The sequence below is a fragment of the Callithrix jacchus genome, chromosome 3 (assembly GCF_049354715.1).
Source record: "Callithrix jacchus isolate 240 chromosome 3, calJac240_pri, whole genome shotgun sequence".
Taxonomy (NCBI): Eukaryota; Metazoa; Chordata; class Mammalia; order Primates; family Cebidae; genus Callithrix; species Callithrix jacchus.
The window spans coordinates 30,022,256-30,039,625 of NC_133504.1; the positions used below are offsets into that span (position 1 = coordinate 30,022,256).

At 43.5% G+C, this 17,370-nt stretch overlaps 1 protein-coding gene across 8 annotated transcripts in view; it reads left to right on the forward strand.

Annotated features, from left to right (window-relative positions):
* The window catches only part of TMEM192 (transmembrane protein 192), a 39,708-nt gene extending 24,580 nt beyond the window's left edge, over positions 1-15,128 (forward strand). For 5 of the 8 annotated variants that reach the window (XM_078366317.1, XM_078366320.1, XM_008992498.4 and 2 more), the window contains 2 exons: positions 3,687-3,789; positions 14,446-15,128. In XM_078366317.1, the coding sequence (XP_078222443.1) occupies positions 3,687-3,789; positions 14,446-14,584 (242 nt within the window). In that variant the 3' untranslated portion in view covers positions 14,585-15,128. Of the gene's footprint in view, positions 1-3,686; positions 3,801-6,073; positions 6,310-14,445 lie in introns of those variants that run through there. The other 3 variants (XM_078366318.1, XM_035292718.3, XM_078366319.1) reach the window with 2 other exon arrangements.
* The last annotated feature ends 2,242 nt before the right edge of the window (positions 15,129-17,370 follow it).

The window sequence follows — 17,370 nt, forward strand, 5'->3', positions numbered from 1 at the left end:
ACTTTTCTGTTTAACCTCTAGCTAGTTTCGTCAACCTAGTTCTCAGCTGAGAATGCACATCAGAATCATATGTAGGGGAAAAAAAAAGAATCGTATGTAAAGTGTGCAGTTCCTCAAAGGGTTAAACATAGATTTACCCTGTGGCTCAGCAATTATACTCCTAGGTATATATCCAAGAGAGCTGAAAACATGTATTGACACAAAAATAGGCATATGAATGTTCAAAACAGCATTATTCATAATAGAAAGTGGACACAGCCCAATGTTGTTGGAGTAAACTGATGAGTAGATAAATAAAATATGTTCTATCCGTACAGTGGAATTTAATTCTACCATAAAAAGGAATTAATACATGGATTGGATGAATGTGCTGATATACATACAATGTGGATGTACCTTGAAAATTTGTGCAAAGTGAAAGAAGACAGTCACAAAAAACTCCACATTATATGATTCTATGTACGTGAAATGCCCAGAGCAGGCACTTCTTTTTTTTAAGATGGAGTTTCACTCTTGTTGCCCAGGCTGGAGTGCAGTGGTGTGATCTTGGCTCACTGCAATCTCTGCCTCTCGGGTTCAAGTGATTCTCCTGCCTCAGCCTCCCAAGCAGCTGGGATTACAGACATGTGCCATCATGCCCAGCTCATTTTGCATTTTTGGTGGAGATGGGGTTTCTCCATGTTGGTCAGGGTGGTCTCGAACTCCTGACCTCAGGTGATCCACCTGTCTTGGCCTCCCAAAGTGCTGGGATTACAGGTGTGAGCCACCAAGCCTGGCTGAGCTGGCACTTTTTTTTTTGAGACAGAGTGTCTCGCGCTGTTGCCCAGGCTGGAGTACAATGGCATGATCTCGGCTCATTGCAACCTCTGCCTCCTGGGTTCAAGCAATTCTCCTCCCTCAGCCTCCTGAGTAGCTGGGTTTACAGGTGTGTGCCACCACGCCTGACTAGTTTTTGTATTTTTAGTAGGGACTGGGTTTCACCATGTTGGTCAGGTTGGTCTTGAACTCCTGACCTCGTGATCCACCTGCCTCGGCCTCCCAAAGTGTTGGGATTACAGGTGTGAGCCACCACCATCTGGCTGAGCAGGCACTTCTGTAGAAACAAAAATGGATTAGTGGTTTCCTAAAGCTAGAGGGAGGGGACAAATGAGGAGTGACTACAGGGTTTTTTTGGAGATATGAAAATGTTCCATAATTGATTGTGGAGATGTTTACACAACTCTTTGAATATGCTGAAATCATTGACTTGTACACAAGGGTAAGCTGCATGATATGTGTGAACTGCATCACAGTAAAGTTCTTATAAAAAAGGAAAGAATAATATGTGGAACATTTAAAAAATTTGGTGCCTGAGCCTAACCTGCCTTCCCTCTCCCAGCTCATGTGCTAAATACTCTGATTCATTTGGAGCTCCTCATAGATGGGTGACAATCTGAGTTGACAGTCACTCCCTTCATTGGGACTTGTCTCATCCCATGCTGTTTCTCCCCCCCTTTTTTTTTTGAGACAAAGTTTCACTCTGTCATCCAGGCTATAGTCCAATGGCACAATCTCTGCCTCAGCCTTTCAAGTAGCTGGGGCTGCAGGCATGCACCACCATGCCCAGCTAATTTTTGTATTTTTAGTGGAGATGGGTTTCCCCATGTTGGCCAGGTGGTCTTGAACTCCTGACCTCAAGTGATACACCCACCTCAGGCTCCCAAAGTGTTGGGATTACAGGCGTGAGCCACCGTGCCTGGTCCCAAACTTTTATATATTCATCTGCTTGGTGAAGTTTTCATCTACATGTCCCACAGACACCAACAAGATCAGAATTGAACTGAACATTATTTTCTTCAAAATTTCCCTCCATCCTAACCCTCCACTTCTAGCTCAGTTAACAATACCAGCCTGCATCCATGATAAATCAGAACCCTAGAAATGTAGGTGTCATCTAGCTTCTTCTTTCTTCTTCACTCCCCAAGAACTAGATAGGATTGGTGATCAGTCATCAGTTTTATTTGGTCTACCTGTCTTTGAACTTGGTTTCTTTTTTTTGGTCCCTGCCACTGCCTTGGTTGGGTACTCATCATCTCTTGCATGACTACAGCCATAGACACCTTACAAGTCTGTTTCCCTCTGTCCACTCATTCATATTCCTTATTCCTGCCAAAGTGATCTTGTTCATAGTTACCTCTATTAACAGTTTCCCTGCCCAGAGTTTTCTAATGGCTGAGGGGGAAAAAAAATCTAAAGTTTTATTGTGGCCTAAAAAGCTCTTTTTCTTTTTTTGAAACAGAGTTTTGCTCTTGTTGCCCAGGCTGGAGTGCAATGGTGTGATCTCAATTCACTGCAACCTCTACCTCCTGGATTCAAGTGATTCTCCTGCCTTAGCCTCCTGAGTAGCTGGGATTATAGGTGCTCACAACCATGCCCAGCTAATTTTTGTATTTTTAGTAGAGATGGCATTTCGACATGTTGGCCAGGCTGGCCTCGAACTCGTGACCTCAGGTGTTCCACCTGCCTTGGACTTCTAAAGCGCTGGGATTACAGACATGAGCGACCATGCCCAGCCTAAAAGGCTCTCCTTGAATGGCCTCTACCTAATCTGCTTTTCAGGGATGATGGTGAGATCCTTTCAATGACTGCCAGTTGCTCTGAGGATAAAATCTAAATGTCTTGGGCCAGGCCTGGTGGCTCACACCTGTAATCCCAGCACTTTGGGAGGCCAAGGCAGGCAAATGACTTGAGACCAAGAGTTTGAGACCAGCTGGCCAACATGGTGAAACCCCGTCTCTATTGGAAATACAAAAAAATAGCTGGGTGTAGTGGCATGCACCTATAATCCCAGGTACTTGGGAGGCTGAGGTGAGAGAATTGCTTGAACCTGGGAGGCGGAGGCATTGGTTGCAGTGAGCTGAGATTGTACCAGTGTACTCCAGCCTGGGAGACAGAGCAAGACTCCATTTCAAAAAAAAAAAAAATCTAAATGTCTTGCATGACACAATAGTCACTCCTGATGCATTCTCTGCCCACCTTCCCAGCCTCACCCCTTGTCTATACATCCTCACACCCGTACATACATGTACCTTCTGAAGACCATAGCACTCGTTCAGATTCCTGCGCCTGAAACACCCTTCTTTATTCTCCTAGTATGTGTGATTAATTCTGGTGTTAATTCTCAAGGATGGGCTCAAGCTCTATCCTCTTTCCCTTCTCTGATACCTCCTGTTGAGTTACACACTGCTTTCCAGGGCAAATAACAGCTTGACAACTCCTTGTGCAAGTTTCTATTGAAGGTACTTTCTAGACTGTCTTAGATAGGCTTATTATGTTTATTTTCCCCTGGACCAGAGGAAGTCACGATTTCTGATTTAGATGGCTGGCTAGTTGCTCAGTATCTCTGGACTTCACTGAGGGGTAATAAGAGCATCCATTTCATGCATTATGCGAACTGAATGAGGGCATCCATGTAAACCATTTAAACTGTGCCTCATATATTCTAAGTGCACGTTAAATATCACCTATTATTGCCATTTTTAGTGCTAATGTAATCCCTGTATTCAGCGCTTAGTACAGGCCTGGCACATAGTAGACTTTCAAATACTTGAGGACATTAATAAGAACAGCAAATTAACATAATTTGAAGAAATGAAAATAGACTTGTTTTTCAGAATTGGATCTAATAATGACTTTTGTAATTTTAGTGAAAATCCGGAAATTTAATAAAGCTAAACCAGAGCCTGATATACTTGAAGAAGAAAAAATCTGTGCTTACCCCAGCAATATTACCTCGGAGACTGGATTCAGGTAAGATTTAGGTGAGAAGTAAAATAATTGAGTTTTTTCCCTTAGAAAGCTAGAAACAATTCTGATGCTTAGAACGTATGACCCTGTATTTGTACTTTCACAATTGTTTGATTTATTTCTTTTCAGCTGTGGTAAAATCAAGTCTAAATCAGGACATGTAAATTTATTAAATAGGCCATATATTTGGTTCAAAAGTTAGATTAACCCACTTAACTAACCTATTTAACCTCTCAAGAGCTTTTGACATCATTAATTGGTTACTCCTTCCTTGAAGCATTCTTTTTTATAGATGTCTTGGTTTTTTTTTTGAGATGGAGTCTTGCTCTGTTGCAGAGTCTCTTGAGTGCAGTGGTGCGATCTCGGCTCACTGCAACCTCCGCCTTCCACGTTTCAGTGATTCTCCTGCCTCAGCCTCCCGAGTAGCTGGGACTACAGGCATGTACCACCACACCTAGCTAATTTTTGTATTTTCTAGTAGAGACGGGGTTTCTATTGGCCAGGCTAGTCCCAAACTCACGACCTCAGGTGATTCTCCTGCCTTGGCCTCCCAAGGTGTTGGGTTTACAGCCACCCTGCCCAGCCTGTTTTATTCTTTTTAATGGATGGAATGTCTGTGTTGCCCAGACTGGCCTCAAACTCCTGGGTTCAAGCAGTCCTCTCACTTTAGCCTCCCAAACAGCCAGCCTGGTGTGCCCTCCCTTGTTTCTATCACAGTCTCTCCTTAAGTGACTTCCATGGCTTAAAATATCATTCATATCTGTTGGAGATCTTGGGGCTAAAGTAGTTGTAAAAACTATATAGGCTGGGTATGGTGGCTCACACCTGTAATCTCAGCACTCTGGGAGGCTGAGGTGGGTGGAACACTGGAACCCTGGAGTTCAAGACTAGCCTGAGCAACATGGCAAAACTGTGTCTCTGCAAAAAATACAAAAATGTAGCCAAGTGTGGTGGCAGGTACCTGTGGTCCCAGCTACTCAAGAGGCTGAGGTGGGATATTGATTGAGCCCAGGAGGTTGAGGCTGCAGAGAGCGGAGATCATGCCACTGCATTCCAGCCTGGGTGCAGAGTGAGACCCTGACTTAAAAAACAACAACAACAAAACTATATAAACAAAAAATGAGGTGATTATTCTAGGTAAATCAGAAGGCTGATTTACATGGCCTAACTGTGGCTACTATTTAGGTAGTGATATTGCAGATTCTGAATATTGATTTAATCCAAAATTATAATACTGCTTACTGGATTGAGAGGCTGCAAGAAAGAAGACATAAATGAGTACATATGGCCAGGTGCGGTGGCTCACACCCATAATGCCAGCACTTTGGGAGGCCAAGGCAGGTAGAACACAAGGTCAGGTGTTCAAGACCACCCTGGCTAACATGGTGAAACCCTGCTTCTACTAAAAATACAAAAAATTAGCCAGGCCTGGTGGCAGATGCCTGTAATCCCAGCTACTCAGGAGGCTGAGGCAGGAGAACCTCTTGAACCTGGGAATTGGAGAAGGCAGTGAGCCAAGATCACGCCACTGCACTCCAGCCCAGGCAACAGTGCAAGACTCTGTCTCAAAAAAAAGAAAGAAAGAAAGAAAAGGAAAAAAATGAGTATGTATATGAATTTGGGGAAAGTAAGAGAGCAAAATTCTAATTTCTTATATAGGAAATTTTTGCAGATAATAGCAAAAATTAAAAAATCAAATTATATAATCTCTTTATTTAGAAATATGAAGATAAATATAGAAGAAACACAAAGAGTTGAAAGAGGTTATTTTTGGGCATGAGACTCAGAGGTGCTGGGTAGTAAAGAGCGAGGGAGGGGATTGTTGTTTTTCAACTCTGAGTATTAAGTGGATGTAAACAACAACAACAAAAATAGATCCCATAGCCGGGCGCAGTGGCTCATGCCTGTAATTCTAGCACTTTGGGAGGCTGAGGTGGGTGGATCACCTGAGGTCAGAAATTCAAGACCAGCCTGGCCATCATGGTGAAACCCCATCTTTAAAAAAAAAAAAAAAAAAATCCCATAAATATGCTGCTGACTCCCAAACCTGTATCTCCAGCTGTGAATTTCTCCTGTGGTCCAAGATGTGTGTATCTGACTTTCTCGTTAGCCATCAGCATCTCCAGCTGGATGTCTGCAAACTTAATGTGTCCAACACAGGGCCCTCTCCCAACTCAAATTCAGCCTTCCCTCATCTTGGGAAGTGGCATCATATTCAACAGGTTGCTCAGGCCAGAAAGCTATCATCATCCTTGACTACTGTTTTCTTCACCCCGCCTCCACCCAGATAAGCCATCAGCAAGTCCTGTTGGGTCTGTCTCTATTATAATCCAGTGGAGTGCAGTGGCTCATACCTGTAATCTCAGCTACTTGGGAGGCTGAAGAGGAAGAATCACTTGAACCCAGGAGGTAGAGGTTGCAGTGAGCCGAGATGGCACCACTGCACTCCAACCTGGTTGACAGAGTGAGACTCCATCTTAAAAAATAATAAGAAAATTATATGTATAAATAAATAAAATAAAATAATAATCCAACCAGTGCTTTCTACCTCCACTACCACTAACATTTCTCACCTGGATATGCAAGAGTCTGCTTACTGGTTGCCCCACTCCCATCTTCCCCTGCAGTCCCTCCCCTCTTAGCAGGATATATACCGATGGCCTCTACTTTGCCCATTCCAGAGTGAACTGACTCTCAGTCCTTGTTTTTGCCTTCTCAATGGCAGTGGGCACAGTTAACCTCTGCCTTTTCCTTGAAATGCTTCTTTCCCTGGGCTCTGGGGCATGATGCTCTCCTGGTTTCCTTGCAGACATCAACCTGCCCTTCCTTTTTCAGTCTCTTTATCCTGCTCTCCTTCCCCTTCCAGATTCCTAAATATTGATGTGTCCAAAGTTCAGGCTTCAGACCTCTTTTCTTCTTTATCTGTGTCATGTCTGTGCTGCTGCTGCTTCTGTCTTCTTCTTCCTTCTTCTTTCTTCTTGGTTCTTTATTCTTCTTTCCTCCTCCTCTTCCTCCTCCTTCTTCCTTTTTTTTTTTTTTTTAAATGAGAGGAGTGTCACTCTGTCACCCAGGCTGGAGTGCAGTGGCATGATTCTGGCTCACTGCAACCTCTGCCTCTTGGGTTCAAAGGATTCTCCAGCCTTCTGAGTAGCTGGGATTACAGGTGCCCACCACCACATGCAGCTAATTTTTGTATTTATTTATTTCTTTTTTTCTTGACAGAGTCTCACTCTGTTGCCAGGCTGGAGTGCAGTGGCGTGATCCTGGCTCACTGCATCTTCTTTTTTCTGGTTTCAAGCAATTCTCCTGCCTCAGCCTCCCAAGTAGCTGGGACAACAGGCATGCACCACCACGCCCGGCTAATTTTTTGTACTTTTAGTAGAGATGGGGTTTCACCATGTTGGCCAGGGTGGTCTCGGTCTCTTGACCTCGTGATCTGCCTGCCTCAGCCTCCCAAAGTGCTGGGATTGCAGGCGTGAGCCACCGTGCCCTGCCTTTTTTTTTTTTTTAAGAGATATGTCAAGAGCTCTATCACCCAGGCTGGAGTACAGTGGTGCGATTTTGGCTCACTGCAGCCTTGACCTCCTGGGTTCAAGTGATTCTCCTGCCTCAGCCTCTCAACTAGCTGGGACTACAGGCATGTGCCATCACGCCCGACTAATTTTTGTATTTTCAGTAGAGGCGAGGTTTCACCATGTAGGCCAGGCTGGTCTCAAACTCCTGACCTCAAGTGATTCACACACCTCTGCCTCCCAAAGTGCTTGGATTACAGGCATGATTACACCTCCTGGCCATGTCCGTGGTTCTTCTCATACCACTGTTGGATCTATATAATCTAGGACACAAGTTATTCCTTAACATCATCTGAAATGGATAGATATAGGAGTACAGTCAGTATATAAAGAAAGTGTGGGCCAGGTAGGGTGGCTTATACCTGTAATCCCAGCACTTTGGAAGGCCGAGGTGTGTGAATCACTTGAGGTCAGGAGTTCAAGACCAGCTTGGCCAACATGGCGAAACCCTATCTCTACTAAAAATACAAAAACTAGCCAGACACAGTGGCACACACCTATAATCCCAGCTGCTTGAGAGGCTGAGGCAGGAGAATCACTTGAACCTGAGAGGCAGAGGTTGAGTTCGTGCCACTGCACTCCAGCCTAGGCAACAGTGCGAGACTCCATCTCAAAAAAAAAAAATAAAGTGTATTCTTCAGGGGTTAAGAAATTGACTCAGTGCTATTTCTGATACACTATATTAAAAAACAACAACAACAAAAAAAACAGACTGGGCATGGTGGCTCATGCTTTAATTATAGCACTTTAGGAGGCTGATCACAAAGTGGGTGGATCACGAAGTCTGGAGTTCGAGTCCAGCCTGACCACCATGGTGAAACCCCATGTCTGTTAAAAGTACAAAAATTAGGCCGGGCGTGGTGGCTCAAGCCTGTAATCCCAGCACTTTGGGAGGCCGAGGCCGGTGGATCACGAGGTCAAGAGATCGAGACCATCCTGGTCAACATGGTGAAACCCTGTCTCTACTGAAAATACAAAAAACTAGCTGGGCATGGTGGCGCGTGCCTGTAATCCCAGTTACTCAGGAGGCTGAGGCAGGAGAATTGCCTAAACCCAGGAGGCGGAGGTTGCGGTGAGCCAAGATCGTGCCATTGCACTCCAGCCTGGGTAACAAGAGCGAAACTCCCTCTCAAAAAAAAAAAAAAAAATTAGCTAGGCATAATCGTGCATGTTAGGCTCGTTGCTCACATAAAGAGACCACCAGACAGGCTTTGTGTGGGCAACAAGGCCGTTTATTTCGTGCTTGGGTGCAAGCGGGCCAAGTCCAAGAAAGGAGTTAGGTGAAGGGGGAGTAAGGGGGACAGGTTATATAGTTTGGGACACATGGTCAGTTAAAGGTGGTAATTTATTTTAGGGAGGGGAAGGGAGTCAGGGGATGCATGATCACAATGGTAGGGTTATCTATTACAAACAGGTGTGGTCAAAAGGGTCATAAGGGTGGGGGTTATCGGTGGCAAGGAGAGGGGAGGGTGTGGTAAATTACAGAGTTACAGGGGTGGGGGTCCTGAGAAACCCAGTGTTGGGGGGAAGTTCCCCAGGCTAAGCAGGAACAATGGTTGCAGGTTGCAGGGGGAGAGCAATTAGTTGAGGCAGAAACAAGTTGTTTCACTTCCCTTTGCGGCCATCTGGTTACTTCAGACTTTCTGGCTCCTGGAAACCATCCAGAGGTGTACATGCAGGTCACCAAGGCTATAATGACCAGGCTTGGACTTGGAGGCCTGACAGGGCATGCCTGTAGTCCCAGCTACTTGGGAGGCTGAGGCATGAGAATCACTTGAACGCATGAGGCAGAGGTTACAGTGAGCCAAGATCTCGCCACTGCACTCCAGCCTGGGTGACAGAAGAATACTCTGTCTCAAAAAAAAAAAAAAAAAAAAAGGCTGGGTGCGGTGGCTCACACCTATAATCCCAGCACTTTGGGAGGCCGAGGTGGGCGGATCAACTGAGGTTGGGAGTTCAAGACCAGCCTGACCAACATGGGGAAACCCTGTCTCTACTAAAAATATATAATTAGCCAAGCATGGTGACGCATGCCTGTTATCCCAGCAACTCGGGAGGCTGAGGCAGGAGAATTGCTTGAACCCAGGAGGTGGAAGTTGCGGTGAGCTGAGATTTCGCCATTGCACTCCAGCCTGGGAGACAAGAGCGAAACTCCGTCCCAAACAAACAAACAAAAAAGGAACTTTATAGATGAAGAAAAGAGATAATTTTAAAAATACTTGTTGAAATAAATATAGTATAATTTATTGGCTTTTAGTAAGGCCAGTTTTTGAATTAGTGTCATTTTAAAATTAGCTCTTATAAACTGAACTGTTGTTACACACAGGTGTGAAGTGGCAACACAGGTGTGATATTGTTGAGTGAGTATGGACACTGCTTTTTATTATAGTGTGGAATATAATACTTAATGAATAAAAAGAAAAAAGGGCAAAAAAAACAAAAGCAAACAAAATATTTAATGAGCAGCAAGTCCAAGGTTCTTCATCCTAGGATGGTTATCTCTGTCCCATAGTGTTAGCTGATGATATTGTGATAGTTCTAGAATCTTTTACCCTCAGTTTCTTGAGGCTAGATTATACCCTCTTGAATTCGCAGTATGTACAGAACTACAAAATGGAGGTGTCTTTAGTGAAATGGATTCTTTCCCCTAGAAAATGCAATCTTTTTTGGCACTTTGAGATGGAGTCTTGCTTTGTTGCCCAGGCTGGAGCGTGGTGGCACGATCTCGGCTCACTGCAACCTCCGCCTCCCAGGTTCAAGCAATTCTCCTGCCTCAGCCTCATGATAGCTGGGATTACAGGGGCGTGCCACCACACCCTGCTAATTTATGAATTTTTGGTAGAGACAGGGTTTCACCATGTTGGTCAGGCTGGTCTCAAAATCCTGACCTCCTGATCCACCCGCCTTGGCCTTCCAAAGTGCTGGGATTACAGGCATGTGCCACAGTGCCCAGTGGCACTTTACCTATCATGATCTACCTTCTTATTTTGTTTACTCTTTTTCTTCATTCTATCCTAAATAGAAGAATCATTTTAGTATCAATTCTTGATTATCTCTGTGTTAAGTTTTGGGCTTATTAAATTCAGAGACTGTTCTTCTTGACCATGACCTTTTTCATATTCCGTATTGTTCCCCTTGAGCACTGAAGAGTTTACCTAAAATTGTTTTCTTATGACTTAATGGAAAGCTTTAAAATCTATTCCCTTCACCTCATGGGGTTAACTTTGAGGCAGTAAAACTCAAAGATTTTTTTATATATTCCTCCTTTACTTTTAAAATTTGTATGGAATGCTTCTTTGAAAATACGTCTTAGTTTGAAAATTTGAAGGCCCGGCATGGTGGCTCACGCCTATAATCCCAGCACTTTGGGAGGCCGAGGTGGGTGGATCACGAGGTCAAGAGATCGAGACCATCCTGATCAACAAGGTGAAACCCTGTCTCTACTAAAAATACAAAAATTAGCTGGGCATGGTGGCGCACCCCTATAGTCCCAGGTACTCAGGAGGCTGAGGCAGGAGAATTGCTTGAACCCAGGAGACGGAGGTTGTGGTGAGCCGAGATCGTGCCATTGTACTCCAGCCTGGGTAATAAGAGCAAAACTCCATCTCAATAAAAGAAAAAACAAAAAAGAAAATTTGAATCAACTTCAATGAAAGAAGGTGAATTTATCCACACATTTATCCCTTCACCCTCCCAGATCCTTCCAAAAGGATAGTGAAAGATTTAAAAAGGCCATGCTACCTACACTAAGAGAAAAACTGGAGGAGAAGGGGCCATCAGTGGTTGAGTGATTTCTGAAAATGTATGGGCTATGGAATACAGATGGCGGAGTGGTAAAATGATACTTCAGGGCAGGGCAGGCTACATTTAGAGGACACGGGAAGAAATAAATCCAAGGAGGCAGCCATTCTTTTTGTAGCCCCAGAGAGACTTGGAACTTAGAAGTAAACAGGATGCCCTTGGGAGTGGGACACAGGGCAGGGAACAGGGACACTAATTGAAAGTCTGCTATATATATAAGATGGCCAGGTCCAGGCCCAGTGGCTCAGGCCTATAATCCCAGCATGCTGGGAGCCTGAGGTGAGCAGATTACCTGAGGTCAGGAGTTCAAGACCAGCTTGGTAAACATGGTGAAACCCTGTTTCTGCTAAAAATACTAAAATTAGCGGGTGTGGTAGCACACGCCTGTAGTCTGTAGTTCCAGCTACTCTGGAGGGTAAGGCAGGAGATTTGCTTGAACCTGGGAGGCAGGGATTGCAGTGAGCCAAGATCATACCACTGCACTCCATCCTGGGTGATGGAAAAGACTGTGTCTTAGAAAAAAAAGAAGATGATTGCCGGGCGTGGTGGTGGTGCATGCCTGTAATCAGCCTATGGGAGACCAAGGCAGCCAGATGACTTGAGGTCAGGAGTTCGAGACCAGCCTGGTCAACATGGAGAAAGCCCATCTCCACATTTCTGTAAAAGTACAAAATTAGCTGCGTGTGATGGTGCATGCCTGTAATCCCAGCTATTTGAGGGGGCTGAGGCAGGAGAATAGCTTGAACCCAGGAGGCAGAGTCACCATTGCATTCCAGCTGGGCCACAGAGCAAGACTCAGTCTCAAAAAAAGAAAAATAGAAAGCCAGTATAGGCCGGGCGCGGTGGCTCATGCCTATAATCCCAGCACTTTGGGATGCCAAGGCGGGAGGCAGGTGGATCACGAGGTCAAGAGATCAAGACCATCCTGGTCAACAAGGTGAAACCCCGTCTCTACTAAAAATACAAAAAAAATTAGCTGGGCATGGTGGTGCATGCCTGTAGTCCTAGCTACTTGGGAGGCTGAGGCAGGAGAATTGCTTGAACCCAGAAGGCGGAGGTTGTGCTGAGATCGTGCCATTGCACTCCTGTCTGGGTAACAACAGCGAAACTCCGTCTCAAAAAATAAAAATAAAAAGAAAGTCAGTATATAGAAGAGTTGACTCTACTCAGAACATAACCCTTCTCAGTTCCATCAAGATAACTTGAAAACCTTCAATATATTTTCAATGAATAGCCGAGCTCAGGAAAAAATAAAGGTAGGAGGTTCCTTACCTCCTATGTAGGTGCTTTATACATATTAAGTGCTAAATGTTTGTTGTTATATTAACCTCTGAAGACCAGATAGTTTAGGTAACTTATTAAGTTCACACAGCCTATGGGTGGCAAAGTCAGGATTAGAATTCAGGTAGTCTTTTCCTGAATATGCATATAAACAATAGCATATTCAAAGTCTTTTTCACGTTATGCTTATAAATAACATGGTTATTGGCTGGCATGGTGGCTCACGCCTGTAATCCCAGCATTTGGGAAGCTGAGGTGGGCAGATCACTTGAGGTCAGGAGTTTGAGACCAGCCTGGCCAACATGGTAAAACTCCATCTACTAAAAATACAAAAATTACCTGGGTGTGGTGCCAGGTGCCAGTAATCTCAGCTACTCGGGAGGCTGAGGCAGAAGAATCACTTGAACTTGGGAGGCGGAGGTTGCAGTGAGCCAAGATCATCCCACTGCACTCCAGCCTAGGTGACAGAGATAGTCTCCATCTCAATAATAATAGTAATAATAATAATAATGTGAACAGGATGCCCTTGGGAGTGGGACACAGGGCAGGGAGCAGGGACACTAATTCATGTAACCATGTTATTTATAAGCATAACCATTTATAATTATTTCTAAGAAGAAATCTTTTTTTGTTCACATGGGACCATTCTATATTTCTTATGCTGAATTTCTCATCATCCCTTGAAATATTTCCCTTTTAGCACATAGAATATATGAGTAAAACATATCAAATAACATTTTATTTCTTGAATAGGCAATTTTTAGTCACAACATTAAAATTCATCTGGCATATTTTATCATTATCATTATCGTCATCACTATTCCTAGTACTAATATATTCATGGAAGGAAATTAAAAATACTTTATACCTATTATTTCTGAGCAGTGAGACCAAAGTGGGTTGGGGCAGCAGCATAGGAAGGAGTTAGATTTTGTTTTGTTTTGTTTTATATACTTATATACTATTTTTATTTGCGTCAAGTTTAAAATACATTTTTGTGGTATGGGGGAAAAATGGAGAAATGAAAAAAGAAACAAATGCCATGCATTACAAAAAAAATGTTTCTTGGCCAGGCGTGTAATCCCAGCATTTTGGGAGGCTGAGGCATGTGGATCACAAGGTCAAGAGAACGAGACCATTCTGGTCAACATGGTGAAACTCCGTCTCTACTAAAAATACAAAAAATTAGCTGGGCATGGTGGCTCACGCCTGTAGTCCCAGCTACTTAGGAGGCTTGAACACAGGAGGCGGAGGTTGCAGTGAGCTGAGATCGCGCCATTGCACTCCAGCCTAGGTAACAAGAGCGAAACTCCATCTCAAAAAAAAAAAAAAAAAATGTTTCTCATGGTCAGAGTTGTCTATTTTAATCATCACTTGATTATTGAATGATTTTGTCTTACCTTCAAATGCCGTTTAAGTTGATCACTTATATTCAATTATCTTACTCTAACAAATTAGGATTCTTCTTATTTATTTATTTTTTCAAAATGGAGTCTTGCTCTGTCACCCAGGCTGCAACCTCTGCTTCCCAGGTTTAAGCAATTCTCCTGCCTCAGCCTCCTGAGTAGCTGGGATTACAGGCATGCACCACCACGCCTGGCTAATTTTTGTATATGTAGTAGAGACGGGGTTTCACCATATTGATCAGGCTGGTCTTGAACTCCTGACCCCGTGATCCACCTGCCTCGGCCTCCCAAAGTGCTGGGATTACAGGGGTGAGCCACCGTGCCCAGCCTACAAATCCTTGTTAAATAAAGCAATGATGGCCTTTTTAAAAACTTAGAGTTGTGAAAGTTTATAACATTTTAAATTTATTTCAAGAGTAAAAGTTATGAAAATGATTTATGGAAAAAATATTATTTGCCAATATTGCCCTGGCTTCTGACATCTAAGGAAAGTAACAAATACAATATGCTTTACTAAAAACTAATAGGTACTCGTTTGCAAAGATACTAATGAGTATTGGTGAATATGTCTAACCCACTTATATCTTGATTATTTGCAGGACTATTTCAAGCCTAGAAGAAATTGTTGAAAAGCAAGGAGACATCATTGAATACCTGAAGCGCCACAATGCACTGCTGAGTACGCGATTGCTGGCTCTCACTTCCTCGGACCTGGGCTGTCAGCCAAGTAGAACATGAGAGGCTCGCCCTCATGACAGCAATTGCAGAGAAACCCAGAGTAATTCAAATTGACTGACTACGGGACAAGCTGCGACACGGAACTGCAGCTTTTGCTGAATAGCATTTTACAGTGTTGGTTGGAAACCTGAATTTGGTTCTGACTTCTGTGGCTGTTTAAAATATAGGGCTTGACTGGGCATGGTGGCTTATGCCTGTAATCCCAGCACTTTGGGAGGCCAAGGCAGGTGGATCACCTGAGGTCGAGAGTTCGAGACCAACCTGACCAACAGGGAAAACCCTATCTCTACTAAAAATATAAAATTAGCCGGGTGTGGTGGCACATGCCTATAGTCCCAGCTACTCGGGAGGCTGAGGCAGGAGAATTGCTTGAAGCTGGGAGGCGGAGGTTGCGGTGAGCCAAGATTGTGCCACTGCACTCCAGCTGGGCAACAAGAGCGAAACTCGGTCTCAAAATAAATAAATAAATAAATAAATAAAATAAAATATAGGGCTGTGAGTCACTTGAAAAGTGCCTCTAGAAGCCCTGATAACTTGAGGAGAATGTCTGTTTTATACTTCTTGAACTGATTTAACTGCTTGATTTTTCCTAGGATCAGAGGCTAAACAACTCCATGGTCAACATTTTTCCACCTGCCACTGAACCCTGTAATGATTTGGTTATGAATAAGGGAAGCCTAACAAGACAATATTTTAAACAGGGTTTTAATCAAATAAGTTCTTCTCACTTTTAAGCTGATGAAAGAAGGCATTATTGCAGCCAGACTGGTGGCTCACGCCTGTAATCCAAACACTTTGGAGGCCAAGGCAGGCGGATCACCTAAGGTCAGGAGTTCAAGATCAGCCTGACCAACATGGTGAAAACCCATCTTTAAAAAAAAAAAAGAAGTCATTATTGCTTGTAAATGTTTTTCCTGCAGAGTATTATCATGTATTTTATATGCTTATGTGGTGTTGAATGACATCATGGGCCATGTAGCTTTCATAGAGAATTTTCTCACCATAGGACTGAGGTCTCAAACTATGCAAACTCCTACACCTTTCTATTTTCAAGAAATAAGATAGGCCAGGTGTGGTGGCTCATGGCTGTAATCCCAGCACTTTGGGAGGCCAAGGAGGGCAGATCACAAGGTCAAGAGTTCAAGACCATCCTGGACGACATGGTGAAAGCCCGTCTCTACTAAAAATACAAAAAAATTAGCTGGGTATGGTGGTTCATGCCTGTAGTCCCAGCTACTCAGGAGGCTGAGTCAGGAGATCACTTGAACCTGGGAGGCAGAAGTTGCAGTGAGCCAAGATCATGCTGCTGCACTCCAGCCTGGTGACAGAGTGAGACTCCATCTCAAAAAAAAAAAAAGGAAAATAAGTTATGATAATTATTTGGACCAGCGTTAGACCGACCTGTGTTACACAAACCTATGTTGCCTATTATATTGGCAACACATTTCATTAGCAATAGCTGCAAAATTCAGAGAATTTAGAACTTCCACTTTATCATTCTTCAAGAAGTTGCCATATATTTCAGTCTGGTTATACCTTCATTGGATCGATAACTTCAGTTATAGGAAAGGCATCTTCTGTGATTTCAAATTACTGTAAAAAGAAAAAAAGATACCTTTTAAAATCTTGGCTTATACTTATAATGGGGATAAAATGCATATTAAGTTATATGCAGATGTTAAACATCTGATTCTCAAGATAAAAAAAGTTTTTTTCAGAGCAAATGGCATTATTTCTCCATTTTTCCTAGTATGCTCTAATTTGTCAATTTGCTCTTAGCATTGTTATATGCTGCCTTAGAAAGATTTTTGGTTGAAGGCTGAATATGAGGGGAGGAGATATTTGGGACTGTGTTAATCTTTTTTGATCATTAGCTGAATATTCAATATTTGATACATAACTATATAGGGATATATTCAATATAACTATATAGGCAAGAGATGTACTGATTTGGCCACATCCATTTGATTTACGGAGCACAAATAACCTGTGTCCTTTAGATACAGCCATTGCTGGGGCATTCTAAGTTTTCCAGTAAGATAAAGATGATTGTGTATGGCTGGGAAGAGTTGCTTATGCCTGTAATCCCAGTACTTTGGGAGGCTGAGGCAGGAGGATCACTCAAGTCCAGGAGTTTGAGAGCAGCCTGGGCAACATAGTGAAACATCATCTCTTGAAAAAAAACGAAAAGATCGTGTGTCACCTGCACACAACATTCATAAACTTAAAAGCCAAATTGTATTTTTAAAATTCAGATTGTGTTCAAGGTCGCTCCCTTCTTTCTCCCTTCCCCCCACTTTTTTTTTTTGAGACAGAGTTTCACTGTTGTTACCCAGGCTGGAGTGCGATGGCATGATCTCGGCTCACTGCAACCTCCGCCTTCTGGGTTCAAGCAATTCTCTTGCCTCAGCCTCCAGAGGAGCTGGGACTACAGGTGCACACCACCATGCCCAGCTAATTTTGTATTTTTAGTAGAGATGGGGTTTCACCTTGTTGACCAGGATGGTCTTGATCTCTTGACCTCGTGATCCACCCACCTCGGCCTCCCAAAGTGCTGGGATTATAGGCGTGAGCCACCATACCTGGCCTTTTTTTTTTTTTTAGATGAGGTCTCACTCTTGCTCAGCCTAGAGTGCAGTGGCACGATCTCGGCTCACTGCAACCTCCACCCCTTGGAGTCAAGTGATTCTCCTACCTCAGCCTCCTGAGTAGCTGGGATCACAGGCATACACCACCATGCCCATCTAATTTTTATATTTTTAGTACAGATGGAGTTTCACGATGCT